This window comes from Mustela nivalis, assembly GCF_964662115.1.
Source record: "Mustela nivalis genome assembly, chromosome: 16".
In the NCBI taxonomy this organism is placed as follows: domain Eukaryota; kingdom Metazoa; phylum Chordata; class Mammalia; order Carnivora; family Mustelidae; genus Mustela; species Mustela nivalis.
In genome coordinates this window covers 21,325,903-21,353,556 of record NC_139035.1, presented here as the reverse complement: position 1 = coordinate 21,353,556, position 27,654 = coordinate 21,325,903, and the positions used below count along the sequence as shown (strand labels likewise).

At 37.0% G+C, this 27,654-nt stretch overlaps 1 protein-coding gene across 3 annotated transcripts in view; it reads right to left on the bottom strand.

Annotated features, from left to right (window-relative positions):
- The window catches only part of HMCN1 (hemicentin 1), a gene marked incomplete at its 5' end in the record, with an annotated part of 468,943 nt that overhangs the window by 195,173 nt on the left and 246,116 nt on the right, over positions 1-27,654 (bottom strand). For all 3 annotated transcript variants that reach the window (XM_082702942.1, XM_082702943.1, XM_082702944.1), the window contains 14 exons: positions 64-190; positions 1,387-1,534; positions 1,902-2,032; positions 3,061-3,255; positions 5,739-5,834; positions 6,399-6,671; positions 8,176-8,303; positions 11,395-11,563; positions 12,167-12,326; positions 14,010-14,122; positions 17,230-17,374; positions 18,684-18,811; positions 21,624-21,719; positions 24,570-24,764. In XM_082702942.1, the coding sequence (XP_082559068.1) occupies positions 64-190; positions 1,387-1,534; positions 1,902-2,032; positions 3,061-3,255; positions 5,739-5,834; positions 6,399-6,671; positions 8,176-8,303; positions 11,395-11,563; positions 12,167-12,326; positions 14,010-14,122; positions 17,230-17,374; positions 18,684-18,811; positions 21,624-21,719; positions 24,570-24,764 (2,104 nt within the window). The remainder of the gene's footprint in view (positions 1-63; positions 191-1,386; positions 1,535-1,901; positions 2,033-3,060; positions 3,256-5,738; positions 5,835-6,398; positions 6,672-8,175; positions 8,304-11,394; positions 11,564-12,166; positions 12,327-14,009; positions 14,123-17,229; positions 17,375-18,683; positions 18,812-21,623; positions 21,720-24,569; positions 24,765-27,654) is intronic.

The following is a 27,654-nucleotide window of genomic DNA, read 5'->3' as shown; positions in this document are numbered from 1 at the left end:
AGCATTTTCACATGCATTTCCTATCAGTCGGACCCTTGCAACAAGTAGAGAAAGGGTACTCACTTGCCATCCTTGAACCAGTGAATAACGGGGAAGGGTGTGCCTTTGACTTTGCATTCAAGGGTGATGTCACGGTTGAGGACAACAGAGACTTCATTTGGAGAGCCAGCACCTATTATGGTGGGTGGGACTTGAACAAAGACATTTTGTCGTGAAAATCTATGGCTTCCCAAAAGAGTGGAGGGAGGAAGAACAGATTATTTTTTTATCTCTACAATATTTCAATAAGATTTTAATATATTCAAATTTAGCATTTGTGTGGGTCTACAAATATAATATAAAAGGTATTATTGTGTGATATTTTATTTTTAATATTAAAATCTTATTTCTGTTTGATATGCTCCTAAGACATTCAAGTCAAGATACTGTGGAGAAGATGAGATATATATTCTTAGAGCTCATGAAGAAGTCTGAGCTGGAAATAAAAATTTGGGAGTCATCAGTATACAGAATTCAAAGTAAATGAATGCCAAGAGAAATCATGCTGATGTAACTAATGATAAAAAAAAATTAGTTTGTTTTTCATAGCCTGTATGTAAATATAATAAGAATACTTTTGGTAGAGGAAATGCAAAGTATTTCAGTCTCTGAGCAGACTAATGAGAGGGATTATTTTTATGCCGAAGCAGCTTAAAAATGGTTATTTCAATGCATCCTCATTCCCAGACTTTATTTCCACCCCAGACTTAGAAACATATGCCCATTTGGATGAATAAAATATTGAAAGGAAGGAAGTCATTTTATCACAAGATTAGCAAATAGAATTTCATAAACTAAAATTACAAAACTTTAAATTTATGAGCACCCTTAAGATGATCTAAATGCATTATATCCCAATTCTTCTACCCACACTCAGAATCTTCCCCTCTTAGTTGATTGGGGCTGTGGTGATTTAGCTGTAAGAGTTCATCAGAATGCAGGGAAAGGTGCATTTGCTACTTTCTCCAGCTCAAGTTACAACCTAGCAGCCTCAAGTGTTGAGAGCATTAGTGAGTTTTACTCTGCATCATCCCATATAGTTACTTCCCAGAGAACTTCCTGACCATGTAATAGAAGAAATCAACAAGAGCAGTAATTTATTATTTGACATGTAAGATGGTACCAAATATTCACAGACATCTCTATGATAAATAATAACTTAAAATATTCTATATCAGAGGATTCTGGGTAACCCATATTAAAAACAAAAATAATGAAAGAGTAACACAAATAATATTTCTCTTATCAATTTTTTTAAGCTCTTTGTTCTTTCATAACTGTCAGCTCCATCCTATTATAAGAAATGCATCTGAAAATTGTAGGTTCTTAAAGGACTGTTCCCCTTACCTAACACCTCGATGTTAAAATACTTTTGAGAAGTGCCTGCAACATTAACTGCTTTACAGGAATAGCTTCCTGCGTCCTCCGGAGTGACTCTGAAGAGCTTTAATATCTTCCCATTGTTCACGATCTGAATAGTACTGCTTTCAGTCACCTTCAAAGGCCAAAACGGGCAGTGTTATGTCCAGTCCTCACACAGATGCACTACTAATAATTGACATGGAAGCTTTATATCATTATTAATAGGAAAGTCACATTTTAAAAAGATTTTATTTATTTATTTGACAGAGATCAGAAGTAGGCAGAGAAGCCGGCAGAGAGAGAGAGAGGAGGAAGCAGGCTCCCTGCTGAGCAGAGAGCCTGATATGGGGCTGGATCCCAGGACCCTGGGATCATGATCTGAGCTGAAGGCAGAGGCTTTAACCCACTGAGCCACCCAGGCACTCTCAAAAATCACATTTGAATGATTTATTTCAGAGGCAGTGGCAAGGAATTATGCGTATCCTGATGTCTTCACTTACCTGAACGTCATCTTTGTACCACATAATGATGGGAGAAGGCGTACCTTCAACTTCGCAAAAGAGATTGGTCAGCTGATTGACCAGCACAGATACATTTGTTATCTGTTCTTTATCTTTAATTACTGGAGCAACTGCAAAAAGAGAGGAGTCATGGCTAGATAATTTTGTAATAAATATTACTTCTGAGGTTTCTTTACACAGGCCTTTAGAAATCAAATTCTAAGATACCTGATAGCTAGAAAGGCTGGTCATATTCAAGCACATACCTTAACACAAAATGAAAATCTTGACCAATATATTTATAAATAACTCTTTTTAAAGTTTTACTTTAATTATCTTTCAGAGTTTTGAAGTGTGGATAAAACTTAGGATAAATTTAAGCAAGGAACTAGTTATTCCACATACCACTCAGAATGTAAACTGCTAGGGTCTTAATTAAGTCATGTGAGGGAGTTGCTATTTTGCTGATGGAAGTGCATATCTCCCAGTGTCTACGGGAAGCCATTATCCATGAAATTTCCAAATGAACATAATTTTTGACTGATACACAAATGTACAACTATTTCATTAAAGCATTACTTATAATAACAAATAATTGGTAACACCTGAATGTTCACCATTAATAGATGAAGGTTAAGGAAATCATGACATACCCATACAGTGGGATGCTAGATCAGTATAAATAAGAGTTAGGAATAATGAATAATTCCAAAGATGGATATTTTCGTAAAATAGACAAGGTTTAGCATAATGGATATAATATTCTCCTATATATGTACATTTTTATAGATTAAAAGAGAATAAAATATATATTCTTATTTCCTTGTTATGTATAAAATATCTCTGGGAAATACACACATGCACATACACAAACTTAATAAATCTCTCTGTTGTTGGGGGGATAAGTACATAGCTTAGCTTAGGTCATGAGACTTCTGACTATTCTGCCACCTGAATTTTAAATAAAGTCACAGTAAATTACATAAAATTTGAAATTAATCAAGTAATGAATGCAATCAGATTATCAATTTCTTGTTTGATAACATTCTATTCACATTAATTTTAAATAATACCACATTGAAAGAATAACTTACATATATAATAATTAGAAAATGTCACATATTCAACCGTATGATTTTGGTATTTTATCTATGTTTACCGTGGACTTTGAGGTTATATTTTTTTTCTGTGGTTCCAGCTTCATTGACGGCCACACAGATATACTCCCCATTGTCAGAGGGTGTAACAGAAGCAATGACCAACAATGTGCCATCTTCTAAGATAGAAATACCAGGCTCTCTGCCTGTCAGCTCTCTCCCATTCCATATCCATTTGATAGTTGGTTTGGGGGTGCCTAACCAAGAAATTAGAGTTTTGTGATATTCTATAATAAAACTAGGAATCATTATTAAATCTCAAATACATTGAGGAGAAACAAAAATTTTGTTACAACTATAAGGTACCCTAAGGTACCATGCTACTTACAAGATATTTCTCCTGGCATGAAATTTCAAAGAGATTATGGTATTTAATGCCTCTAATTCCTGATCAGTCTTAACAGACCTATGGTCTCTAGGGTAGTGTTTGAGCCAGTTCTCTTTATCAAGATTTTCAGAAGACAGTAAGCAAACCAAAGCATTTTCTTGTGTGAGAGCATTGTGGGGAAAAAACTATATTGATCAAGTGAAGAGAGTTTGGGATAAAAATAAATGAAGAACAAAAAGTAAGAGGCTATCACAGGAACACAACACAAAGATTGCCCTACGAAGTAGTCATAAGTGCAGAAGCAATGCTCTATAATTCACACTAAATAGCCCAGATACCCTAGAGATGAGGAACTTCTGCTACTGACACATTTGGTGATTTCATCCTGTTAAACACAGGACAATAGGAACAATTCTTGACTTTTTATACTGAAAAGAAAACTGGGCAAGTGGAAGGCAGGACTGATTTCCTAGATTTATTTATGAGTAAGTGGAAGTGATGTGCTGCTGAGTAGAAGTGATAAAATCATCTTGAAGTATGTAATAGAGCCAAAAGTACATACCGGAAATAGACAAACATGAATGCTGTATTAAGAATGTATTTACTTAGCAAATAATGTATCAGGCACTAGTCTAAGTACTTTCAAAATTTCCTTAATACCTATAAAAATAAAAAGCATATTTAATGCATTTGTATGACATTGTTAATAATCTTATATTAAAGGATAATAACAAATGTTAACATTTTAGCACATAATCCAAGACAAATACAAAAGAACAGCAGAATATATAGAATGTGTCACTAAGGCTAAACTCAAGTTGAGTTAAGGAATTTTGAAAGTGACTATGAAAGTTGTACTTATGAGAAAAAAATAAAACAAAAATATTGGCCTATTTCATTGCACTAACAGTGAAGATGAGAAAGAGAAGGTGAACTGACCGACTGCAGGTGTCTACGTTTTCAAAGAAAAAAGGGTTATAATCATGGCCTCACTTCTTCATATCTCACTCATCCCTTTATGCATTTCAATCAGACTTCTCAATGAATACTTGTAGAGTGAATAAATGAAAAATTAAATGAACAAGCCAGAGAAGTTACAGTCTCTTTAACTTATAAATGGTAGAACTGTCACGTACAAGATCAGACTTGTCGCACAGAGAAGGAAGGTATCCAGCTACTTTAAATGGAATTTCACCTGGAATTATATCCCAGGTGAAAATGGCAAACCCAAGAGGTGGTTTTTCAAAGTGGAATGGGGAAGTCAAAACAGCTGGAAAAAGGGAAGTCCAGCCAGCGTTGGAGTCAGGGATCCAACAGAGAGCAAAAGGCAGCAGTGCCCCTGGTAGGGATCCAGGAGCAGCAAGTACTCAAATACCCGACTTTAAACCCTTCAAAGGGTCTCTTCTCCAGGACTTGTCTCCTCCTTCACCACTATGGGGATAGTTACTGATAATTATTTTGGTATGTGAAAAGCTCATTAAAGTTCTCTAGTAATGCTTGCTAGAAAATAATCATTGGTGAGAGCTACTGTGAAGAGATGCAAAATCTTGCTACAGAAACAGGAAGAGCCATGAGGCCCTTCATCTGTCGATGCCTCCAGGAACAATCGTTAAGGGGCCTTTGTGGGAGCGATAATAGTACCAACTGCATGGAGGTGACGGAAAGAATTCCATGTGGACTTTGCTGGAACTGCTGCGAACACATCTGAGTCACTGTGGATGAAAGCATATGTGAAAGGGAGGATGTTCTGAACCACCGACTGGCATCCCAAGGGTGGTAGTGACAACGCCTCTTTCCCATCCCCCCTGAGGAGAGAAAAGAAGAGTTTCTTGCCAGGAAACATGGTGGGATGGAAACCCCAGAAATTTGGGAAGGTAAAAGGAGTTTGGATAAGCCTCAGAGTATCAAGGTAGAACCTGCCTTTAGGATTACCAGTAGAGGGTAAATCTAAGAGGTTTTCAGAAGAGCAGTATCAGGAGTTAGTCTTAATTTATACTTCTGAGTGTGATAAGTGCAAAAAATTCTGAGTAGCTCCAGCTGTTACATTTTAATGAGAAATCTTATCAAGACCAAAGGAACTAAGAATTAACATGAGGGAGCAAGAACTACATGGGACACACGATTGATAAGGCAAGCTTGGAAGAACAGAGGTTTTTCCATTGAAGTAGATAAAATACCAGTGAGAGAAAAAATAGCTATTCAAAGAGGTGTTATTTAAAAGAGAGATTAATGTCCAAATGGTGTAACAAGGACTAACAAGTGGATCTTTCCATAAAGATGTTTTGGGTTCAACAGAGAATTCTGAAATAATATAACATTATGCTTATGCCCATATGTCCAAGGACTACATACCTTTTGCAGGACATGGAAATGCAATGCGTTCACTGGCCACTCTTTCTTGGAATGGGGTGTTATATGGAGGCTCTAGGTCTTCCAGTGTAGGGGGTTCTATTAGAACAATAAATGCATTATCACAGGCTTTCCTTAAGCAATACCAAACTCTCCTGCAGCACCATCAACCAGACACACTGGTGAACTGTTACCTTTCCTGACTCTCTTCCTCATATGACACATATTTCTAGCTGCCAGACATATCTACTTCAGGCTATGCAGCACACTTATCAAACTGCCAGAAAGATATGGTCAAATATTTTGCTAGAGAAGACAAGATACTGGGTGCCTGGGCGGGTGGCGGGGGTAGCCAGTTAATAGACGTGACTCTTGATTTTGGCTCTGGTCCTGATCCAGGGTCATGAGGTCAAGCCCTGTGTTGGGCTGTGTTCAGCGCAGAGTCTATTTGGGATTCTCTCTCTCTTTCTCCTCTCTCTCTCAAATAAATAAAATCTTTAAAGGAGACAATTGTAGAGAGCATCACCCGGTTTTAATTTTCCGCACAGTACTTCTCACGATCTGTATTTCTTACTCTTTTCCTTGCTTTCTGTCTATTCACAGAACAACTTTTGCCAGCTTTATGCCCCCACCCTACATATATTTTCTTATGCCAAAAATCACCTTGGACATGTAGTGTTATTTCTGTTTCATCACTGCCTGCCATGTTAGTAGCGACACATGTATAGACGCCGGCATCGGAGAGCAGGGCTGGGTCAATGCTTAACGTTCCATCCGAATTGCTCACACGCCGCACCCCGTCCACCAGTGCGGCACTTCCGTCCTTCAACCACGTGATGACAGGAAGAGGCGTCCCTTGAGCATTGCATGGGATGTCCACTCTTTGGCCAGCTTGGACTTTCATAAGTTTAGGGCCACGCTGTATCTTTGGAGGAACTAGAAACAATGGGGGATTAATATTCCAATTTAAGAAATTCCTTTCTCTTCTCACTGTTAATGAGAACTCCTTACAAAGAAGCAGCACAGAAAGTAGAAGAATCTCAGGATTTGGACCCAGGCTCAGGCCACGTACTGGCTGTACGATCTAGGGCAAGTCAGTAAATTTCCTGAGGCCTGTTTCCTTGATAATCCAGGCAAGAATAACCTCTTCAATTCCTGTCCACTGCAAGGATTATGGGCAATAATAAATAGAAAAGCCCTCATGCCAAACTTGAGGGAAAAGCAAGTGTTTGCAAATGTTAGGTTTCCTTTAATTTATAAATAATTTAAAGTTTAAAACCCTCTTAAAAGGTGATGATTTCTATAATATAAGGGAGTAAAAGAAAAAGCATTTCTCTTCAGGTGTTCCTACTTTTTGCTCTCTTTGTGGATGGTTTAGCCAGACGGTGAGAAAATTTCTAGTAAAAAACTTGCTAATTTCAGAGAAGAAAGTCAAAATCAAAATCAAGCCTCTATTACTTGTCTTTATCTACCTTCCTTTAGGAAAACGAGATAATTTATCAGAATGCTGGCAAGTATTACTGGTCTCCACATTCATGCATTATACACTAAAGAATCAAGTTAACTCATAAGGATATCATTAGAATTTATGTACCTTACATCCCTACAAAGCCCCATTCCTCAGTCCTTTGTTTTCTAAACTTAATATATTTTTAGCGAATTATAAGGTTGTGACAACCTTATAATTTTAAGAGGATTGTTAGCATTTTATGAAAGAGAAAACTAAAAGTAAGAGAGGGTAGGTAAAATGCCCAAGATACACCACAGCTAGTAAATGACAGAACTCTCCTTGGATCTCAAATCCCATGGCTAATAGGACACTATTACACTGACTGATCTGAGAGGGAAATCAGGGCAATGCTACCTAAGAAAATCTTTTCCTGATACTTGAATATTTGGCACCTATATAATGCCTGACAGAGAATGTACTCACTAAGCATGTGTTAAGTAAATAACTATTTTGGACAGACTATGGTAAAGTTGAGGGAATAAAACAGATTAACCGTAAGTTTTTAAAAGTTAAAGAGTTCCAGGAAGCATAATGTTTTCAGTTGACGAATTCTTTGAATATTGAAAATGACCATTTAAATACTAATAAATTCTTCTTTGAGAATTCACAATCACTTCTACAAAAAGCCGTCAGTCTAAACACTTTTTTTTTTTTTACAGTGTATCAAGAGTTGTCATAAGTGACTGTAGACATTCAGTAAAAAGAAGAGCCAAAATTTCAATACTGTTTATTTAAGGAAAAGGGAAAAAGTTGTCTATAGATGGCAAATAAACTTTCCAGAGGAAATGAAAGAAAATCACAAGTCTTCAATTTTAGAAAATTTTTCTCTAATTACTCTACATGCAATTTGGAGACTATCAAAGAAACTACTATGACAAATTTTCCTGTGGCCAGTACACAGATATCACATGTCTTCATTTCAAAACTCACCATGGACATTTAATTTAACAGACTGAGTCACGTTCCCAGCTATATTTGTGGCAACGCAAAGATACATCCCACTATCTGAAACGCGGGTCTCAATGATCTTCATTGAACCAGAAGGGAGGAATGTGTGTCTAAAAGAAAGAAACCACATAGTAGACCATAGAACATCAGAATTTTAATATCCCCAATGCAGCTGCATTTCAGTGTGAAATTTCTACTCTGCAAGCCTTTTTGAAACCCTTCTCCCATTTATATTATTTCTATACCTTTAAAGTCAGGAATTTTCATAATTCTATTGTGTATGTGTATGTGTATGTGTATATATGTCATAGTATACAGTGTATACATTCTGCATGATGTTCTTACAAATACATAATCAGTTTCCTTTTACCCTCGGATCTAACCTAATGGTCTGCAATTATCAAAAACTTGTGCGTCTGTCTGTCTTATTAAGTTGTGACTATACAAAGCAAATATATATTTTAGTAAGTTTTGAACATATTTTGAATACTGTCCTGTTTTTTCTGCAATGCTTTGTTAAAAAATTTAGTGTGTTAAAATAAAAGTGAAAGAAGGTACATTTGTAATTCTCAAAAATTTACTGAATATGTTCTTCCTACAGGATAATAATGTAGTTGAGTGAGCCAGATCGACATAAAAATGTCATTATGTTAACTGTATTGAAATAAGTTTAAGGAGGAGAGGGTCAGATAGACCTGCTTAATATCAAGATTTCTTATGTACCTAGGAAAAAGAAAAATTGTTCTACTGGCCCTGAGACAGACAAATGAATAAATAGTTAAGGAGTTAAGGACGAAATTTCCCCCAAAGAAGTAAGTATCTAGGAAAATCCAACATATAATACTCAATGATGGAGATATTATTACAAAGAGCAAGGAAAGGGCCAATTATTAAAAAATGATGTTAGGCAACAGGTTCTGCACATGGGAAAAATAAATCAAAATAGAGCACTACTAACTGTCAATTCACAGACCTGTACCCCTGGGGCTAATAATACATTATATGTTAATAAAAAATTAAAAATTTAAAAAATAGAGCACTACCTAATAACAGACACAACATAAAAATTCATATGGATCAAGGTCCATAATGTGAAAAACTTAAAATATTAGACTAAAACACTGGTGGCTTGTTAATATTCTTCATAAAGTAAAAGTCTTAAAAACAATAGAAGTAATACACTGAGCTACATAAAAAATGTAAAGTTCTATATAATCAAACATCACACATTAAAACCTTGCAGTGGTCTGAGGAAAGGTATTTTCAACACATACAACAAAGGAGTGCTATTAAGAATACAGACCCAATTTCTGTATTCAACAACAAAAAAGACAAGTAAGTCACCAGAAATCTGTGCTGCAGGCTTAAAAAGGCAAGTTACAGATGACACAAATGCCAACAAAAAAGTAAAAGCATGTGGGGCTCCTGGAAGTCAGTCACATGAGAACTCAGACGGTTGCAAGATACCATTTCACACCCATCTGAACAACAAAAATGTTTAAGTCCATCAATACCAGGCATTGATATAATGGGGACGTCTGTGCACCTCTCTTCTAATGGGAGAAAGGCAAACCCAGGAGTCCCTCTGTGGACAGCAATTTAGCATCGTCTACACAACTGAAAGTAGGAATTCATCCTGACCAGAAACTGCAGCTCTAGGTGCCAGTCCTAAAGAAAGTCATGCATGTGTATACAGAGAGATATACATAAAGATTTTCACTAAAAAGCCTTGTTTGTAAAGTCAAAAACCTAAAACCAAACCCAAGAGAAACAAACAAAACCCTGAATGTTCATACACTGGGAAATGTATACACAAAATGGAGACTATGTATACCGTGGTTAAAAAGAAACTAAACCGGGGCACCTGGGTGTCTCAGTGGGTTAAGCCTCTGCCTTCCGCTCAGGTCATGATCTCAGGGTCCCGGGATGGAGCCCCACATGGGGCTCTCTGCTCAGCAGGGAGCCTGCACCCCCCTCCCCCATCTCTCTCTGCCTGTCTGTCTACTTGTGATCTCTGTCAAATTAAAAAGAAAAAAAAATTAAAAAAGAAAGAAACTAAACCTATGTGTACAAAAATGAACAAATGTTGACTTAATACAGCAAGCAGTAGAATAATAAGTAATATGTTATATGGCAAATTGAAAACAGACACACAAAATTAAAAACATAGAAAACAAGATCCTATACAGTTTTAGAATGGTTGCATAGGAGGCATGTGATGTTTGTGGCAGTATTTGCCTCTGGAAAGGGAGACAAGGGGTTGGGGAAGAAAACAAGGAAATGTTAACTGTATTTGTAATACGGTATTTCTTTCACTCAAAAATATCCAAAGCAAATTATTTTTCAAAGAAAGAGTAAGTTTATGTAAAGTAGTTCTTTGTCTTTTTTACCCTCACCAGTGGTAGCATAAATATCTAGCTTCATAACTATACATCAGTAAGCTTAACAGACACAGCTAGAGACTATAATTCTTATTCCACCAGTAGCTTCTGGCATGATACTGAGTTAAAATAGTAACTGCTACTACTCCTTGAGAACTAGAGACAGGGGTGTGTGGAATATACATTATCTTGCAGGTAAAGATCAACTCCATTTCATAAATAAGAAATCTAAGGTTCAGAGGGCCACTGAAAAAAATTGCCAAAAGTTTCAGGCGAACTTTAAGTGGTGGAGGTAAATTCAACCTTGTACTTGCAGGGCAACAAAGGTAGTACCTTAAAGGCTCTGGTGTTTTGGTTTCCACATCTACCAAATTTAGCCTATCAGATTATTAGCCTATCCAATTATGGTCTCGGTGGGCCTTTAAATGTCTAAGGTTTTAATCAAGAAAATTTTTACAAAGCCATCTAATGAAAGTCAAATCTTAGTCATTAGAGGACTTATTGTGGACTTATATGGGATTAATGAGATTCTATGTGTTCTATGCATTTGTGCTAACCAGATCTACATAGAAATATGCTCCATTTCAGTAACTACCCTGTAGAGGCACCTGTGGGAAATTACGTCAAAGTAGGGTGTTAGCGTTTCTGATATTAAAGAGTGATTTAGAAGGTATACATGTATTTGCTGTAGGTTCAGGTACATGCGTGAATTATCTCACATTTAAAAATCATTTTTTGAAACATCTGTAAACCTAAGTAGGTACACCCATCTGCCCCAAGAGATTGTTTTTCCGTGTCGAGGTCGTCCCCAATCCCCTACCTTGGAGAGAACGGAGAGATGAGCTGGGTCTCTTTGGCCCAGGTGATGACGGGTGGGGGTAAGCTCTTCACTTCACATGGAAGTGTCACCTCTTCCCCTGCAAGGACGGAGATCTCAACAGGCTTATCTTGGGACAGTCCTCGTTGATCTCCAAACACTCTGGGCCTTACTAAAATAAACACATGTTTTTGGAAGGGAGAGAGTACATTGAAAACAGTTACCTTACATTCAAATGCGGATTACTAATATTCTTTAAAAATGTACAAAAAGATGCTGCTGTGCGTTCCAAAGTTTCAGGGCATCTCTAAAACTTTCCATTCATATATTTATAGCGAGAGCTGAAAGGAAAATGACCAGAGAGTTTCCCTTTTTAGTTCTTCCTTTCAGAACATAATGAAGAGGTCAGCTGAAATGCCCTTCGAGAATCTGCCACTTGTACAAGGAATTCCTCAGGGCAGAGTGCTCACCGAGGCATAGCTGAGGTTTGGCTTTGCGAGGGGATTTTAACTAAGGGGTGTTTCTGAAGCTGCTTGGGTGCAGTAAGCCTACTCCTCAGGAAAACACCATAAAAATTTTCCAAATGGCTATACAATTACTCTCCCTTTAAATAAGAATCTCAGTAGAAGAAATGGTGGTTGGCAGTAAAAATGCATTTTTGTAAAATGCAGTTCACTTTAGGAGAACAGCCCCTGCTAATATGATTTGGGAGAGAAATGTGAGTTTTGGCACCGGCAGACATGTCAAAGGAAAACACTCCTCCGGGGGCTCTCACCGTAGACGGTCAGCTGCACTTTCCTTTTGGCGTAGCCGGCCGCATTGGTGGCGGTGCAGACGTACTCCCCACTCTCTTCACCCCCAGGTGAGGACACATACAAACTTCCGTCAGCCCCTGTGGAAAACTTAGCACTGCTGGTGGAGATCAGCTCACCTTTCTGTGAAACACAACAAAGAGGTTTTTTAAGATAATGAAGGAGTGACTTCATGTCTGGAAAAGGAAGAGAGGAAAAAAAAGATCTCCATGGGGGAAAATACTAGATTTTTGAAAAATGCTAATTTGACTTAAGTTATTTGTATGAAAATTAGAGCAAAGAAAGCAAAGGCAGTATTTTGACACACTGAACCATGTCCCCTTTGTTCCAGAGCTACTTAAAAATGGTGCGAATAATGGTAATAATAATGAATGGGATAGTCATACGCTAACCATGCACAGTTTTGAGCACATCACATGAATTAACTATTTTCATGTTCAAAACAATCATCTGAGCAGGAACTACCACAATCTCCCATTTTATAGATGAAAATAATAAAGGCTGGGGATGATGTGGAATAACAGTCAGTCTGTAGTAGTTCTGGGACTTGAACCCTGGCAATCAGGCTCTGGACCCCTAATTCTTTCTTAACCTTCATGCTTTATCATGGCACACAGGCCACCCTGGCCTTTCATTTTTATGTTTTCCTAAAATGCATTAAACTTCTTTATAGTACCAGACACTGTAGAGTTTGGGGATCAGCTACAGCACTGGGTTTTTGTGTCCAGAATGCAGAAAGCTTAACCTTTTTATTTAACTTCCAGATGTCAGTACCTACTTTATATTTCAGAGCTTTGTAGATATATAAAATTAGATGCTATGTTAAAATGCTTGGGTTGTAGTACTAATTATACAAATGCCACATTTTGTTATTATGCCATCATTTTATATTACTTATAGCTGTCAGATTTAAATTAATTTACAGAAAATACATGCTATCTTCATGACTGTTCAAAGATGAAAAGGACTTCCTTAGCAAATGGGTTTTCCCTCCTTGCAAGGAGACAAGTAAAAGCTGGACAACTTCATGATAGGGACACAGAGGGGAATAAATGAGTTTGTATATGTCTTATTTTGCCTTCCTAAAAGAAAGGGTGTAAGACAAAGATTTGAGGGCAAGAAGTTTAGTTGGAAAGTGATCCCCAGAGGCTCAAGCAGGTGGGCGGGGGAGTGAGGCACACAAGGAAGGAAAGTTAAAAAGATTTCAGTGTTCTTGTTTCCTCTGTGGCTGGGCTGATAAGCTTCCAAGTGCTGGGATCCGTTGAGAAACTGTGTGAAGAAACTCAGAAGTATTCTGATGGATGAGAAGCAGGTGATTTATAAAGGACACCTGCCCCCCAAGTTGTTAATGCCCCTACACTTCTCAGCTACCCAAGAGCAGGCTGAGTGGCCTTGTGGGACTCTGGAGAAAGCCCTGATTCCAAAACCTAGAGAGACACACGCAGGAAGTGGGACTCTGGCCGCGTGCACGGAGCTGTCCACCAGAGTTGCGCTGAAATCACAGCGGCTGCGGGGATGTGGCAAAGGTAGAAAAGGATCTGCTACAAACATGCTAAGTGTTTAGAAAAGCTCCTGGTATACAGAAGGCGTTATGTTAGCGTTCACTGTTGTGTTGTTAATGTTACTCCAGCATCAGGTGTGACTGTACTAAGGACATTTTAAGGTCCCTTCCAAGTGGTACGACTGCATGGGTTTTCCTTTTTTTAAAATTCTACGGGACAGTCACAAGTCCCGTGTATGACAAAAAATATTCAAACACTGTGATAACACGTAACATTAACAAACACCTCTGGGGAGGTCATTTACCTTGGACCAGATGATGGACGGCTTGGGAATTCCACTTGCTTTGCATGGTAGAGTCACTGGAATGCCTTCAATTGTGCTGAGTACCTGCTGCCCGTGCTGAATGGTTGGCAGGACTGAAAATAGGAGGCAATATTCAGAGTCTGAGCATCTGTTCTTCCATTTAAAGTTACATGATTTTAGAATACATTGTGTATTCATAAAAACCAGCTAAGACAACATTTTCTGATCAAAATGTAGAGTAACTTGTAAGGGAGTGTAATAGAGTAAATACAGTAACTCTAATCTGACGACTTTAATAAAATATTAACTTAAAGTCAAGTACTGAATTATGCATAGCAAGTTAACTTTCCTACCAAAAGTAAGACTGAAGAAAATCCATGTTTTCCTGGAAACTCAAGAGGGAATTACATCCGAACATTTACGCATTTAACCATAATTTTCATCATTGTCCATTACCCATTAGGCTGCAAAGAGCTGACGTAAGCCCACTGCGGGAGAGATGGACTGTTTAACCACTACACATTTAATATCTGCCTATTCACAAGCATTGCTTAACAAGCTACTAAATTTAACCCAGAAAGAAGGATATGTTTTCTTAAAAGAAATTCAACAATGAAACTTGCAAGGCCTTAGGCGTTTACATTTAAAAGACTAAAATACAGGATTCTAAGTCAGTAGTTTTCACTAAAAAGAATAACATACCTTTGGACTTTAGAAAGCAACTGAAGAATTAACATTATATGAGCAGAAGCAAAAGGAAAAGGAAGACTGTTAATGATTCCATTCTGTGCATATCTCGATTAATCACAGGCAACTAGCATATGAAAAATTATCTATACTCAATGTTCTCAAAATAATAAATTTGATTAACGAAGTTCCCATACATGAAAGTTCTAAACATAGCACAACGAACACAGCACGAGCCCGATACACACCAGGCATTTCTTTTCCTTCCCCTGGAAAGATGAAAGTGGAATGGCTCCCCAGGGCTCATGCACTCACTAAAGCTCTTGCTTTTGAGACAAGTTTCTCTAGAATTATCACAGCTACCTGGGAGAAGTTTGCCAGAACAAGGGACACCAGAGACTTCTGTGCATAAACATCCCTGGAAGGCTTTGCTACATTACTGGTATTTTCCCAAGGCTGGGTTTATTCCTTAGATAATTTCCTCTTTTAAAAAATTGTCAAAAAAATTCTAGATACTCTCTACGTCAGGCTACTCTCTAATTCTAGAATCATCATGGAAGAGTCGACTCTCAACTCTACCGTAATTTTGTGGCCATATAGAATAAGCCATTTTCTTAAATGCATACTGAGTTTGACAGTTATTAGGGGAAGTGGCAAATTTAGGCATTTTCAAATCTGACAACATCTGTCTGTGGAAGGGCTATTTCTTTCCAGATTTCCACCTACCTAAATCAAGATGACAAGTGAGTGGTTTTCCATTTTAACGTACATCTATATTTGCATGCATTAATTTATCCTTTTAAGAACTGGTCATTGAGAGCTTTTTTATTTTTAATTTTTTTTATAAACATATATTTTTATCCCCAGGGGTACAGGTCTGTGAATTGCCAGGTTTACACACTTCACAGCACTCACCAAAGCACATACCCTCCCCAATGTCCATAACCCCACCCCCCTTCTCTCAATCCCCCTTCCCCCAGCAACCCTCAGTTTGTTTTGTGAGATTTTAATGAGTATTCTTAAAAGGGGCGAGGCAGAGTCATGAAGGAATGTCAGTGCTAATTAACATGCCTACGGAGGTATAGAGAACTTGTGATGCTGTGTCACATCCAACTCAAAAACTAACCTGTTGGCTGAATGGTTGCTTGGTTTAGTTCCTGTCAAATGTCTGGGTTGGGTTTTTTTAACCTTAGTAACTAAAACAGTTACTCATTTAATTTCACTTAAGATGGATGAAATATGTTGTGAAGTGATCTTTTTAGCTTTTAATCATCAACATTTAGTGTGTCATGATAAACCACATCACTGGTTCATCTGTCTCCTTGCTCCTCTGATCTGGGTGACATCCCAGCTAATCACATCTCTCTTCCACTCAAGTAAAAATTTACCTCAGAATCCTCCTCAACACAATATTCTATGGAGATGACATGATTATATTTCTATACTAGATTCTCAAGGCAGTCCCCAAGCACCTTCTAGGAAATTGATGGACTGATTTTGCTCTAAAAATAAATTGTATTTTTTTGTATATAGTTTTGTATTGTATATGATTGTATTCAATCTGGTATTATGCATTTATTCTTTTAGACTGTAATTTAGTGTTACTTTAATGTTTCTTTAAAATAGTATTTCTTCAAGAATATCTCACGCAATGTTGGTGGGGGCTGGTATAAGATTGAGAGACAGAAGAGGCTATTTACAATGAGACACAGACATTAAAAAAAAGAAGACGGTCTGTATCCACTGATAATTTCAATAGACCAAGCAAAATGTGGAAATTACCGGATTCTCCAATTCATGTCCTAAAAAAAGGATGAATTTACTAAAAACAAATGTTCTGTGTTACTTTCATCTCTGTACACAGAACTATTTTTTAATGCCACACTTAAAGCAATGCTGCAAAGTCTTTAAAGAAAATATTTTAAAAAAACCCTTATGACAACTTCTTAAACTATGAAGTTGTCACTTATTTATTGAGATGTAAAAAGTTCGTGACTGTTAGTCACGAACGGAAAAAGATAGCTTTTGGATTTTCTTATTTGTGACCTTTTAGATTATCTAACATGCGAAAAGACTGTTTGGAGCACATGAGGTGGCCTTTAGAAACGTTTAGGTCATTTCTAGCTAACACACAAAGGGGTCATTAGTAAGGACATGCTTGTTGCACAATCCAAAAAAAAAGGCAATTTGGATGGAATAATAAGTTCAGCTTGCCTGAAATTAAAATGTATTTTTAAACATAACTCTTTGAGAACTCAGTTCACTTTTATCAATTAAGAAACCACTTATAAAAGCCCTTGGCCAGACTCAGCTGGTGACTCCCAATAAAGCCTTTTTGTGTATGTAGGAAAGGGAATTCTGGAAACAGCTTTAACAATGTAAATAGTGTTCAAGAAATAAGGCTTTCTGTTAAGAATAACAATTAGGGGAAAAGTCTACTTCTTACAACTAGAAGACAGAGTTATTTGATTTAGAGACATAAACCTAGCTTTGAACATGGTTTGGAAAGAATTACAACGGGTGTGTCTCTTACCATGTACATCCACAGTGGTAGTTTTGTTAATGGTTCCAGCAACATTACTGGCCACACAAGTATATTTGCCTCCATCCTGAAGGCGAACTCTTTCGATATGGAGACTCCCGTCCCTGCGTACAGTGATGTAAGGATTTTGGACCAACTTAAAGAAAAAAAAGTCATATTTAATTTAAAAGCTAATGTTCCCTAAGCCAAACCAGATTTTTTTTTTTCCAACTGGGTTATTAAATGTCTTATAACAAAATATTTTAACACCCTTAAGGGAAAAATGATGAGCATAAAATGTTACAAAGAGTAGAATCTATTATATGTCCTTCTGATAAACCACCAAATATTATGCTGGAAAAAGAAACAAAATGGAGACAACACTTGACAGGAAACAAGTGATGTCTCTATTTTATGGCTCTGAGATTTCTGGTATCACTCAGGACCCAAATTCCACTAATGACTTTTACTTTTTACTAATTTGTTGTTTTTCAAGAAGCGTATAGTACCACTTGAAAGTTATTTGATATTTTCATTTTGGCAAACAGGCAGTCATTCAAGTTGAGAGAATGTGATTCATTTCAACACTTACCTTTTTCAGTGAAAGATGCAAATATTAGAGGCAATGTATGATATAGGAACTGTGCCAGAGAAGGTCTGCAATATTTTCTGTTAAAAATGATCACTCTAACTGCCATTTATGCATTTTGTTCAATCACAGGATACCTTTGTGCTCAAACGGTATCATCCTTTTTTATAAGGGCATTTAATTATTGAGTGAGGTCTACTAATTATCCTCAGGATTTTATGCAAATATGAACAATTTCACATCTTATTCCAAGGAGTCAGTTCACTTCTAATTAGCACTTCAAAAAGAGAGTGAGCCTAACTACCCTGGAAAATGGAAGGAAAAGTGCTCTTATCTGCATGAAAATTTATTGCCAGAGATAGCATGTTTGCAAAAAATTTTATAGAACCATGACAATTTTTTCAAATCCTTTCATAAGCCAAAGTTATACACTGAAAAAAAAGACACAAAATAGATCCACATGTCTAAATAGTTCATGATAAAATATATAATGTTTGAAATTATTAAATAATAAAAATAATAAAGATTAATAAATGAAAGAATTTTATGAAAATATCAGTATTTACTATATCCTACAAAAAGGATATAAAAATATTTAAAGGCTATAAAATAATTTTATATTTTTTTCACTTTGTACATATTCTGAAGTTTATTAGTTGCATTGAATTTAATGCAAAACTATAAAAATCACACCATTGGCTCTTTTTCCATCTTATTAATTCTGAAATAATGTAAACTGCATAAACATGTTAACACTAAAAAAGTTTTTCTTTGTATTTTTGTATATTTATTAAATTGAAATTTCAATGGTTGGAATAAATTGTCTCTTACACAAGAAAATTAGAAATGTGAATGCATGGATTTAAAATGTTCTTACCATGGCTGAATTCTTAATCCACCGACGTTCTGGAATGGGATTTCCAGCCAACAGAGCACAAGGCAAAGTAAGCTGCTGTCCTTCAATGACACTGGTCACTGAAGGGCTGATTCCAATAAGTGGAGCAACTGAGACAGACAGAAACAGGTATTATCAACTCAATCTTACCCAAAAGGAAGACAAACATCCTTACAGGCCAAGATTATCCTCTTTAAAAAGCTGAATTTTCAAGAATAAGATTTTTAAGTATAAATGGGTTTGAATTCAAAGGCAGAGATAAAAGACCCTTCTAAGAAGAGAGAATGGCAAGAGGGCAGATTATTTCATTCAGCATAATCTCTTCCAGTGCCATCCATGTTGATACAATACCCAAATTTCGTATCAACAAGGATGGGACTGGAAGTGAAATAAATCAAGCAGAGAGAGTCAATTATCATATGGTTTCACTTAGTTGTGGAGCATAAGGAATAACATGGAAGACATGGGGAGGAGAAGGGAGTTGGGGGAAATCAGGGAGAGACGAACCATGAGAGACTGTGAACTCTGAGAAACAAACAGGGTTTGGAGGGGATGGGTGAGCCTGTTGATGGGTATTAAGGAGGGCACGTATTGCAGCATGGAGCACTGGGTGTGGTGCATCAACAATGAATCTTGGAACACTGAAAAAATTTTAAAAAATTAAATTATTAAAAAAAAAGAGAGGGTAGATAATAGTATAGAAGTAGAGAAAGTAAAAAAGAATTAATCTATGGCATTAATTAATTTAATTTAATTAAATTATTAAAAAAAAAGAGAGGGTAGATAATAGTATAGAAGTAGAGAAAGTAAAAAAGAATTAATCTATGGCATGGAAGGCCAGAAATACCAAGCTAAGATATGTGTAATGTATCCAATGGACAAATGGAAAGAGACCGAGAGCACTTATAAATTTAAAAAGTGGGATCATCAGAAAAATTCTCCAGAAATATTACTCTGCACACTGTGACTAAGACTTACAGGAAAAGGGAAAGACCAGAAAGGATGAGATCAATGAGGAGGCTATCATAACAGGTCAAACAAATAAAAGGAGGTATACTCTCTTAGATGTAAATATGTTCTTTTCTAGGAATTAATAAATTTAAAACAAATCAAAGCAAAATCCCTAGATATTCTATTTGGAAAACTTAAATATGTAGATGCATAAAGGGAGACATAGAAAAAATTTTATAATTGCATATGAATAAGAAACAGGTGCTGTTTAGCATTCACTTTAAATTTACATTTACATTTACTTACATTTACATTAAATGCTGTAATAATTTAGACAATGTAGTACTAGTGCATAAGTCGAATTCCAAGGAATAGACAAAGGAATATGAATTTAACATGTGACCAAAAGGGTATTTTAATCAGTGGGAAGAGAATATTCAATAAAAGATACCAAAGCAAATGTCCAACCACTTGGAAATAAATGATATTGTATCCTTACTTCACGTTATATCTAAAAATAATTTCATGTGGACTTAAAATGAGAAGTGTAAAAAAGGGAATCAGAAAAGAATGCCATTCAGGGAAATACAAATCAAAACCACAATGAGATACCACCTCACACCAGTCAGAATGACTAAAACTAACAAGTCAGGAAATTATAGATGTTGGCGAGGATGCGGAGAAAGGGGATCCCTCCTAAGCTTCTGGTGGGAATGTAAGCTGGTGCAGCCACTCTGGAAAACAGCATGGAGGTTCCTCAAAAAGTTGAAAATAGAGCTACCCTATGACCCAGCAATCACACTACTGGGTATTTATCCTAAAGATACAAACGTAGGGATCCAAAGGGGCACATGCACCCAAATGTTTATAGCAGCAATGTCCACAATTGCCAAACTATGGAAAGAACCAAGATGTCCATCAACAGATGAATGGATAAAGAAGATGTGGTATACACATACACACACACACACACACACACACACACTCACACACACAATGGAATACTATGCAGCCATCAAAAGAAATGAAATCTTGCTATTTGCAATCACGTGGATAGAACTAGAGGGTATTATGCTGAGTGAAATAAGTCAATCAGAGAAAGATAATTATCAAATGATCTCTCTGATATGAGAAATTTGAGAGGCAGGGTGGGGCATTGTGGGGATAGGGAAGGAAAAAAAATGAAACAAGATGGGATCCGGAGGGAGACAAACTATAAGAGACTCTTAATCTCATGAAACAAACTGAGGATTGCTGGGGAGGGCAGGAGGGTAGGGATTTGGTGGTTGGGTGATGGACATTGGGGAGGGTATGTGCTATGGTGAGCGCTGTGAAATGTGTAAGCCTGATGATTCACAGACCTGTACCCCTGGGGCAAATAATACATTATATGTTAATAAAAATAATTTAAAAAAAAGATGTCATGACTCTAATGTGTATATGTATGTATTTCTATTTAGACTTAAATCAGGGCGCCTGGGTGGCTCAGTGGGTTGAGCCACTGCCTTCGGCTCGGGTCATGATCTCAGGGTCCTGGGATCGAGTCCCGCATCAGGCTCTCTGCTCAGCAGGGAGCCTGCTTCCCTCTCTCTCTCTCTCTACCTGCCTCTCCATCTACTTGTGATTTCTTTCTGTCAAATAAATAAATAAATAAAAACCTTTAAAAAAATAAATAAAAAATAAAAAAAAATAGACTTAAATCAATTTATTCAAGTTGACGTTCATTTCTTCAAACGGAAGATAAGGAACTTAGAACAGATGATATGTAAGGTTATTTCTAGTTTTAGTATCCCATGAAATATGAAATAGGGTGGGGGACAGAAAACTAATTTAATAGTCAAATATTTACCTGTTTTTTGTTTGTTTGTTTGTTTGTTGGTTTGTTTGAAGTGGCAAAGGCAAGAGGTGATGTAGGAAAAGAAGTCTAATGACTCAGATGAGCATGATATCAAAGCACCTAATTGATCTTACCAAGTCCTGTCACTGTTACTGTTGTCTGGGACTGGACCTTTCCAAACTGGTTTTCAGCTTCACAAATGTAGGTTCCTTTATCATTGGCCCATATATCTAAAAAGAAGAGATCATTTACTCATTCAGGACCATCTATGAAGCACAACTATGTGCCAGGCACAGTGCAGAGACCTGTGGGTGGAAAATGCGTAGGTGCTGTCCTCTGGCAGTTCCCACTCCAGGAGAGGAGACATACATAAAACCAACAATCATAGCACAGTGTGATTAATACTGTAATATGCATGTCAAGCAATGAGCTGTGGGAGCGCAGAGACAAAAGAGACTGAGGGCATGTAGAGGACTTGGGGGAGGAGCTGCAGAGGAGGTAGGATACAAGCAGGTAAATAAATAAATAAATAGCAGGTAGAATAGGGGGAAGGGCAGTCCAAGCCCAACAGGCTGCAAAGATAAAAGCATAAATTGAAAAATCAAGGTCTGTGCAAAGAATAGAAAGCTGCACTACCAAGGTGTCCTGCTGCAGCACCCTGGGGGCATTCAGAAGGTTTGCAAGAGAGATTTTTTTTTTCCGTTGGCTCAGTGATGGGGGAGTATGTTGGCACTAACAAAAACTGGAAAGGCCATACGGGGGGGTGGGCAGATTCATGAAAGGAACAATTATCCCAAGTCCAGTAAGAGCTTTGAAGATCCTGCTGGAAATCCATGGATTTGATGACTTTGTTCATAATTTTAGACAATTACATCTACCAGTTTCTATGTCTGAGCTGTCAAATTCGTGGGGATATACATAAACATGAATGTACATTATGTAGACATTGCCAGGGTAGACATTTTATGTAGACATAAATGTAGAGATTTACCTATTGGAATACCTACGGTTTCAATAAAAATTACTTTATTTTCCTCTGTACTACATTTTCAATGTTAAAATAGTTATTACTGTGTAGGTAAATAAAAAATATAGACTTTATTTTGAGACAGTAAAAAGAATATGACAGGGACGCCTGGGTGGCTCAGTTGGTTGAGCAGCTGCCTTCGGCTCAGGTCATGATCCCAGCGTCCTGGGATCGAGTCCCGCATTGGGCTCCTTGCTCAGCAGGGAGCCTGCTTCTCCCTCTGCCTCTGCCTGCCATTCTGTCTGCCTGTGCTCGCTTTCTCCCCCTCTCTCTCTCTGATAAATAAATAAAATCTTAAAAAAAAAAAAGAATATGACAAAGTATTTTTAATTAAGGAAGGTATTGGGGGATCAGGATGAAGACTACGAGGTTAAAGGTCATGTGGACACAGGAGACAAGCTAAAGACCTAGTTTGGTGCCTTGTCAAGTGTTGGCTTATCTTATGAGCCATAGGGGAGGCAACAGAAAATCTTAAATAGGGAAATGACTGTCATCTTTGCAAATATCTTAACTAAATAAGCCCAGTGTAATCTCCTGAAAAGATCTGATAGAGAAAAATGTAGCTTTCCATTTTAAACAGTTCCATATTCTCCCAGATAAAGAGCAGTGACAAAGCTTCTACTCCTCTGCTAACCTTTTGCATTTAACTGCAGAACGGCATCTGGTAAACTCAGGCAGTGTCTACTCTGAACAACAGCAAATATTCACTTGCAAAGGAAAATTCAGCAAACCATCTGGTTAATAAGGCACACATTGTTTCTATCCAAGCTATTTTTCCTATTATTAACTCTCAGGCTAATTTGTGTAGACATTCATAAAACAACAGAGAACTGTTTGTAATCACTACTTTCCTTCTAGATTATTTAATTTGGACACTTGGGCAACCACTTGTCAATACACCACCTTCTTTTATCTTCCCTTTATACATCTCCTCTAACTGATTTGTTTCAGGTCCAATTTGTTTCCTATTGGGCCTTTCTCATCCCTACTATCACCCCACCTGCATAACTCTGTGAGCCTCTCCATTTTCCTTCTCATCTCTCCCGTCTTACAGAGTGGTTGGTCTGAAACAATATTTCATGTGCCCTTTCCTGCAGTGAGGCTTGGAGTGTTATTTTCTACCTCATCAAAAGCATTTCTTCACCTGCACGTTCCAGATCCTGCATGATCTGACCCAAGAAGTACTTTTGTGGCCATCCCCTTAGACGGTGGATTGTAAAATGCCCGAAGGAGGGACCCTACATATGGCTTCTGTCTTCACCACAGAGCCTGGCTGAGAGCTGAATCCTTAAGCACTTATAATTATTTTTATTTGTATTTGGAAGTTTAAGAGGCTAATGGACATTTAATATTTAATAAATATGGAAACCATTTATTGGAGACTTGCTACAAAATAACCCCAAAGATGCAATTACTCTTTAAAAAAAAACAGTTAATCAACTAAATGATTTTATCCCTCCAGTGCCACTATTCAAACATTCTAAACATTATTTTAAAAAGTATAAAGTGTTTACAAATATCTGAATGCTTAATCACTTACAGGCAAAATTTTTGGACACTGGAGTCTTTGACTTTATTTTTTTTCAATCTTCTGCTCCAGGTAAATATCACTTTTAATGAAGGAGCTTCCATAGGGTATAATGTCCCTATGCATATGGTTATGTATTAGTGGTCAAAAAAAAAATTCATTAAAGTTAACTAACTCATAACATTTTACCTTTCTATATAGCAGTTGGTACAAGAATCAATAAAATGTGATCACTTATCCACCTGGGAGCCCAAGTGACTCCATTTGCATAAGAAAGTGAGATAGGAAGAAGTCACATTGTTTCATAAGCCTTTATGTTATGACATATATTTGAATAAAATATGACTTACTTATGTCAATTCCAAAATATAAGAATTCAGTACACTTTTAAAGGGAAATGCAATAAACAAAAAATGTGTTGGCAAGATCAATTCACAATTTTAAACAGACTAATCCCTATGCATAGAACATGAAGGTATAATATATATCTACATACTTGTATAAAATATATTTCCTTTAACCTACTTGAAATAAAGAGAGCTCCTGTTCTTAGCTGGCTGATGGAACTCACTGAAAAGGGTCTTGAGAAGATCGGCATGTTGTCTGATCTCTGCCATTTAATCTTTGGTTCTGGATAACCCTGGACATAGCAAGGTAATGTCACGTTTGAGCCAATTTCCACAGAAACATCAGCAGGTTCTTGTATGAAAACTGGAGGTGCTAGAAGATATTTAAAGCAAATAAGCAAAAAAAGGTCATTGGGATAGCGTACAGGCACATTAAGTATAAGCGTCATTATTAAACTGTCAACAGATTGAATCTGAATCAAGGTATTGGTTACATAATATTTTAAGTTTACCCTTTAAGTATTCCTGGCTTCCACTGAAATAGCAAATATTTCTTTTTTTCTTTATAAATGAAGAGAAGCACAAAGAAGTTCAACTACTTCTTTATCACTTAAAGTGATAAATGATGAAGAGAATGGAATTTAAGAGTGAGAATTTAAAACAAGATTACTTTAAATAAAGAGAATCTTTTGTTTTAGAAATTTGTTTTCAATTTTAGTTTACGTCATACTGCTCAAATCTTTGAACTTTCTTATAAAAAAAGTTTGCCTTGTAATGAAATATTTTTTACACTAAAACTTAGCTTCTTTTCGTCAAAATTTTAAGGAACTTAATTTATACCAGAAGTCATTCTTTAATTGATCACTGTAACCAGTTAATAGTATTTAATCTTAAATTATATTCTTGTTCTAGAGCACATGTAGATCATTGCTTCTCAATACCTTTCACTTCTAAAATACATTTTTGAGTTAAAGGAATTAGAGCTTGAGAATCATAGTTTCTGATTAAAAGAGAATAATGAGACCTTAATATCTTAGAGTTAAAATCTGATTCAGAAATTATAAAATTATAGATCAAAAGGCTACAGTTATCCACATAATTTAGGTAAACACAGAAGCCTGGAGGAAGAATTAGAAATGTGTCATGGGGGGCGCCTGAGTGGCTCAGTGGGTTAAGCCTCTGCCTTCAGCTCAGGTCATGATTTCAGGGTCCTGGGATTGAGCCCGGCATCGGGCTCTCTGCTCAGCAGGGGGCCTGCTTCCTCCTCTCTCTGCCTGCCTCTCTGACTACTTGTGATCTCTCTCTCTCTGTCAAATAAATAAATAAAATCTTAAAAAGAAAAGTGTCATGGGGACAACTTGGAAAACATGGGAAAGCAATATAATTGGAGAAAGCTGTCAGCAAGCCCAAACAGATGAGGCAGCAAGTATGCCTAGCCCCTAGGACTTATAAGTGATGATATATGAGATACCAGACAGGGAAAAACGTATAGGATGCTACTGGAGGTAATTCATGAAACCTGCTCATAGGATTCTTTTTTAAAAATTATATCTGTTTATTTGAAAGAGAAAGAGAGACAGAAAGAACATGTGTTACAGGGGCAGGAGGGCCAGAGGGAGAGGGACAAGCAGACTCAGCTGAGTTGGGGCTCTATTTCAAAATCCCGAGATCATGATCTGAGCCAAAACCAATAGGTGGTCTCTTGACCAACTGAGCCCCCGAGGGCCCCTGCCCAAATAGGATTCTAAGAGGAAGAGGGAAGACAGGGCTCCTTGATAAGGTCAAAGGTAAATATTGCTTAGAAATTCAACTATCACTTACGAAGCCAAGGAAAGTGCTTTCCATGATTTTTCTCATTTATCTTCATAATATCTTCACAATATCCTTATGGGGTAAGTACTATCATTACTCTAATTTTGTAAATGAAGAAACTGAGACAAGATAGTTAATTTGCTAAGTGTCACATGGAATTGAATTGTGGAGGTAGGATTGAAAACCAGATTGATGCTGGTAACAATTCTTTGTCATTTTATCAGCCTCCCCTTTTCTATAGGCTCTTACAACTGCTCAAAGTCAAGTTGTTTAGCAGGCTAATAAAAATGGGTGCAGAGAACACTTCTTTCCTTCTCATTGGGAATTCTGGGAGTCCGATGTATGGTTGTCTCCAAAGCAGCTTTAGTGCTTTTATTAGGTGGGGCTAACGGACATCCTCTAAGTAAGCAGCCTCATCTCCCATCATCTCCCTACAGAAATCTTATTCTCTGGACAATTTGAACTCTTTACTCTTCTCCAAACAAGGACTGACCTTTTTTTTTTTTTAAGATTTTATTTATTTACTTGAGAGGGAAAGAGAGAGCATGAGAGGGGAGAGGGTCAGATGGAGAAGCAGACTCCCTGCTGAACAGGCAGCCTAATGCGGGACTCGATCCTGGGACTCCAGGATCATGACCTGAGCTGAAGGCAGTCGCTGAACCAACTGAGCCACCAAGGTGTCCCAAGGATTGACCATTTTTATATCATAAGTGCTCACGTGTTACTGCCATTCCTTTCAAATGCAATGTTTCTTGTTGATCTCTGGCTGTTGAAATATTGACAATTCTTTAATCCAGTTCAAAAGGTCCCTCCTCAGTGCCATCTCTCATCCTCCCAGACAGACATGATTTCTTTCCTCTGAACTCACTCTGTATCACTCTCATGGCAATGGCCACATTCTGCCTTTTATTAAACTAATGTTTGTTTTTTCTCTAGAGAGTTCATGTTTGCAACCATAGTTTATCCTTTATAGCAACTAACATAGCACTTTGTGCATTATTCAAGGCTGCTAGATATCTGTGAATTATTGAATCAATATTAAAACACTTCAACAATAATCTAGTGTGTGTATTTGTATGTGTGTAAGTGCACGGTGATTATCACAACCTTGATCCCATACATTTGAACTTGCACTATGGAAGAAAACAGGCAACTTCAGAAACCTTATTGCTTGTTTACTGAACCTAAATAAAATAAAATAAAGTTAAGCCCACAACTGAGTAACATATTTTTTAAAAAAAGTGTGGGATTTCTCTTAATCCACCTTTATGGGAACTTGACTTATAAAAATAATAGGCAAAATAAGTATATTTAGAAAAAAATTTATAAAGCAGCTCATTGTTTGCCTTTGGTGTAAAGGGCTAGTTACTTTTCTCTAGAGTGATAGTAACCATTTATTCCAGAGCCAGTTTCTTTTCTGAAAAAAAGACATTAAGTATAAAAAAGTCTCA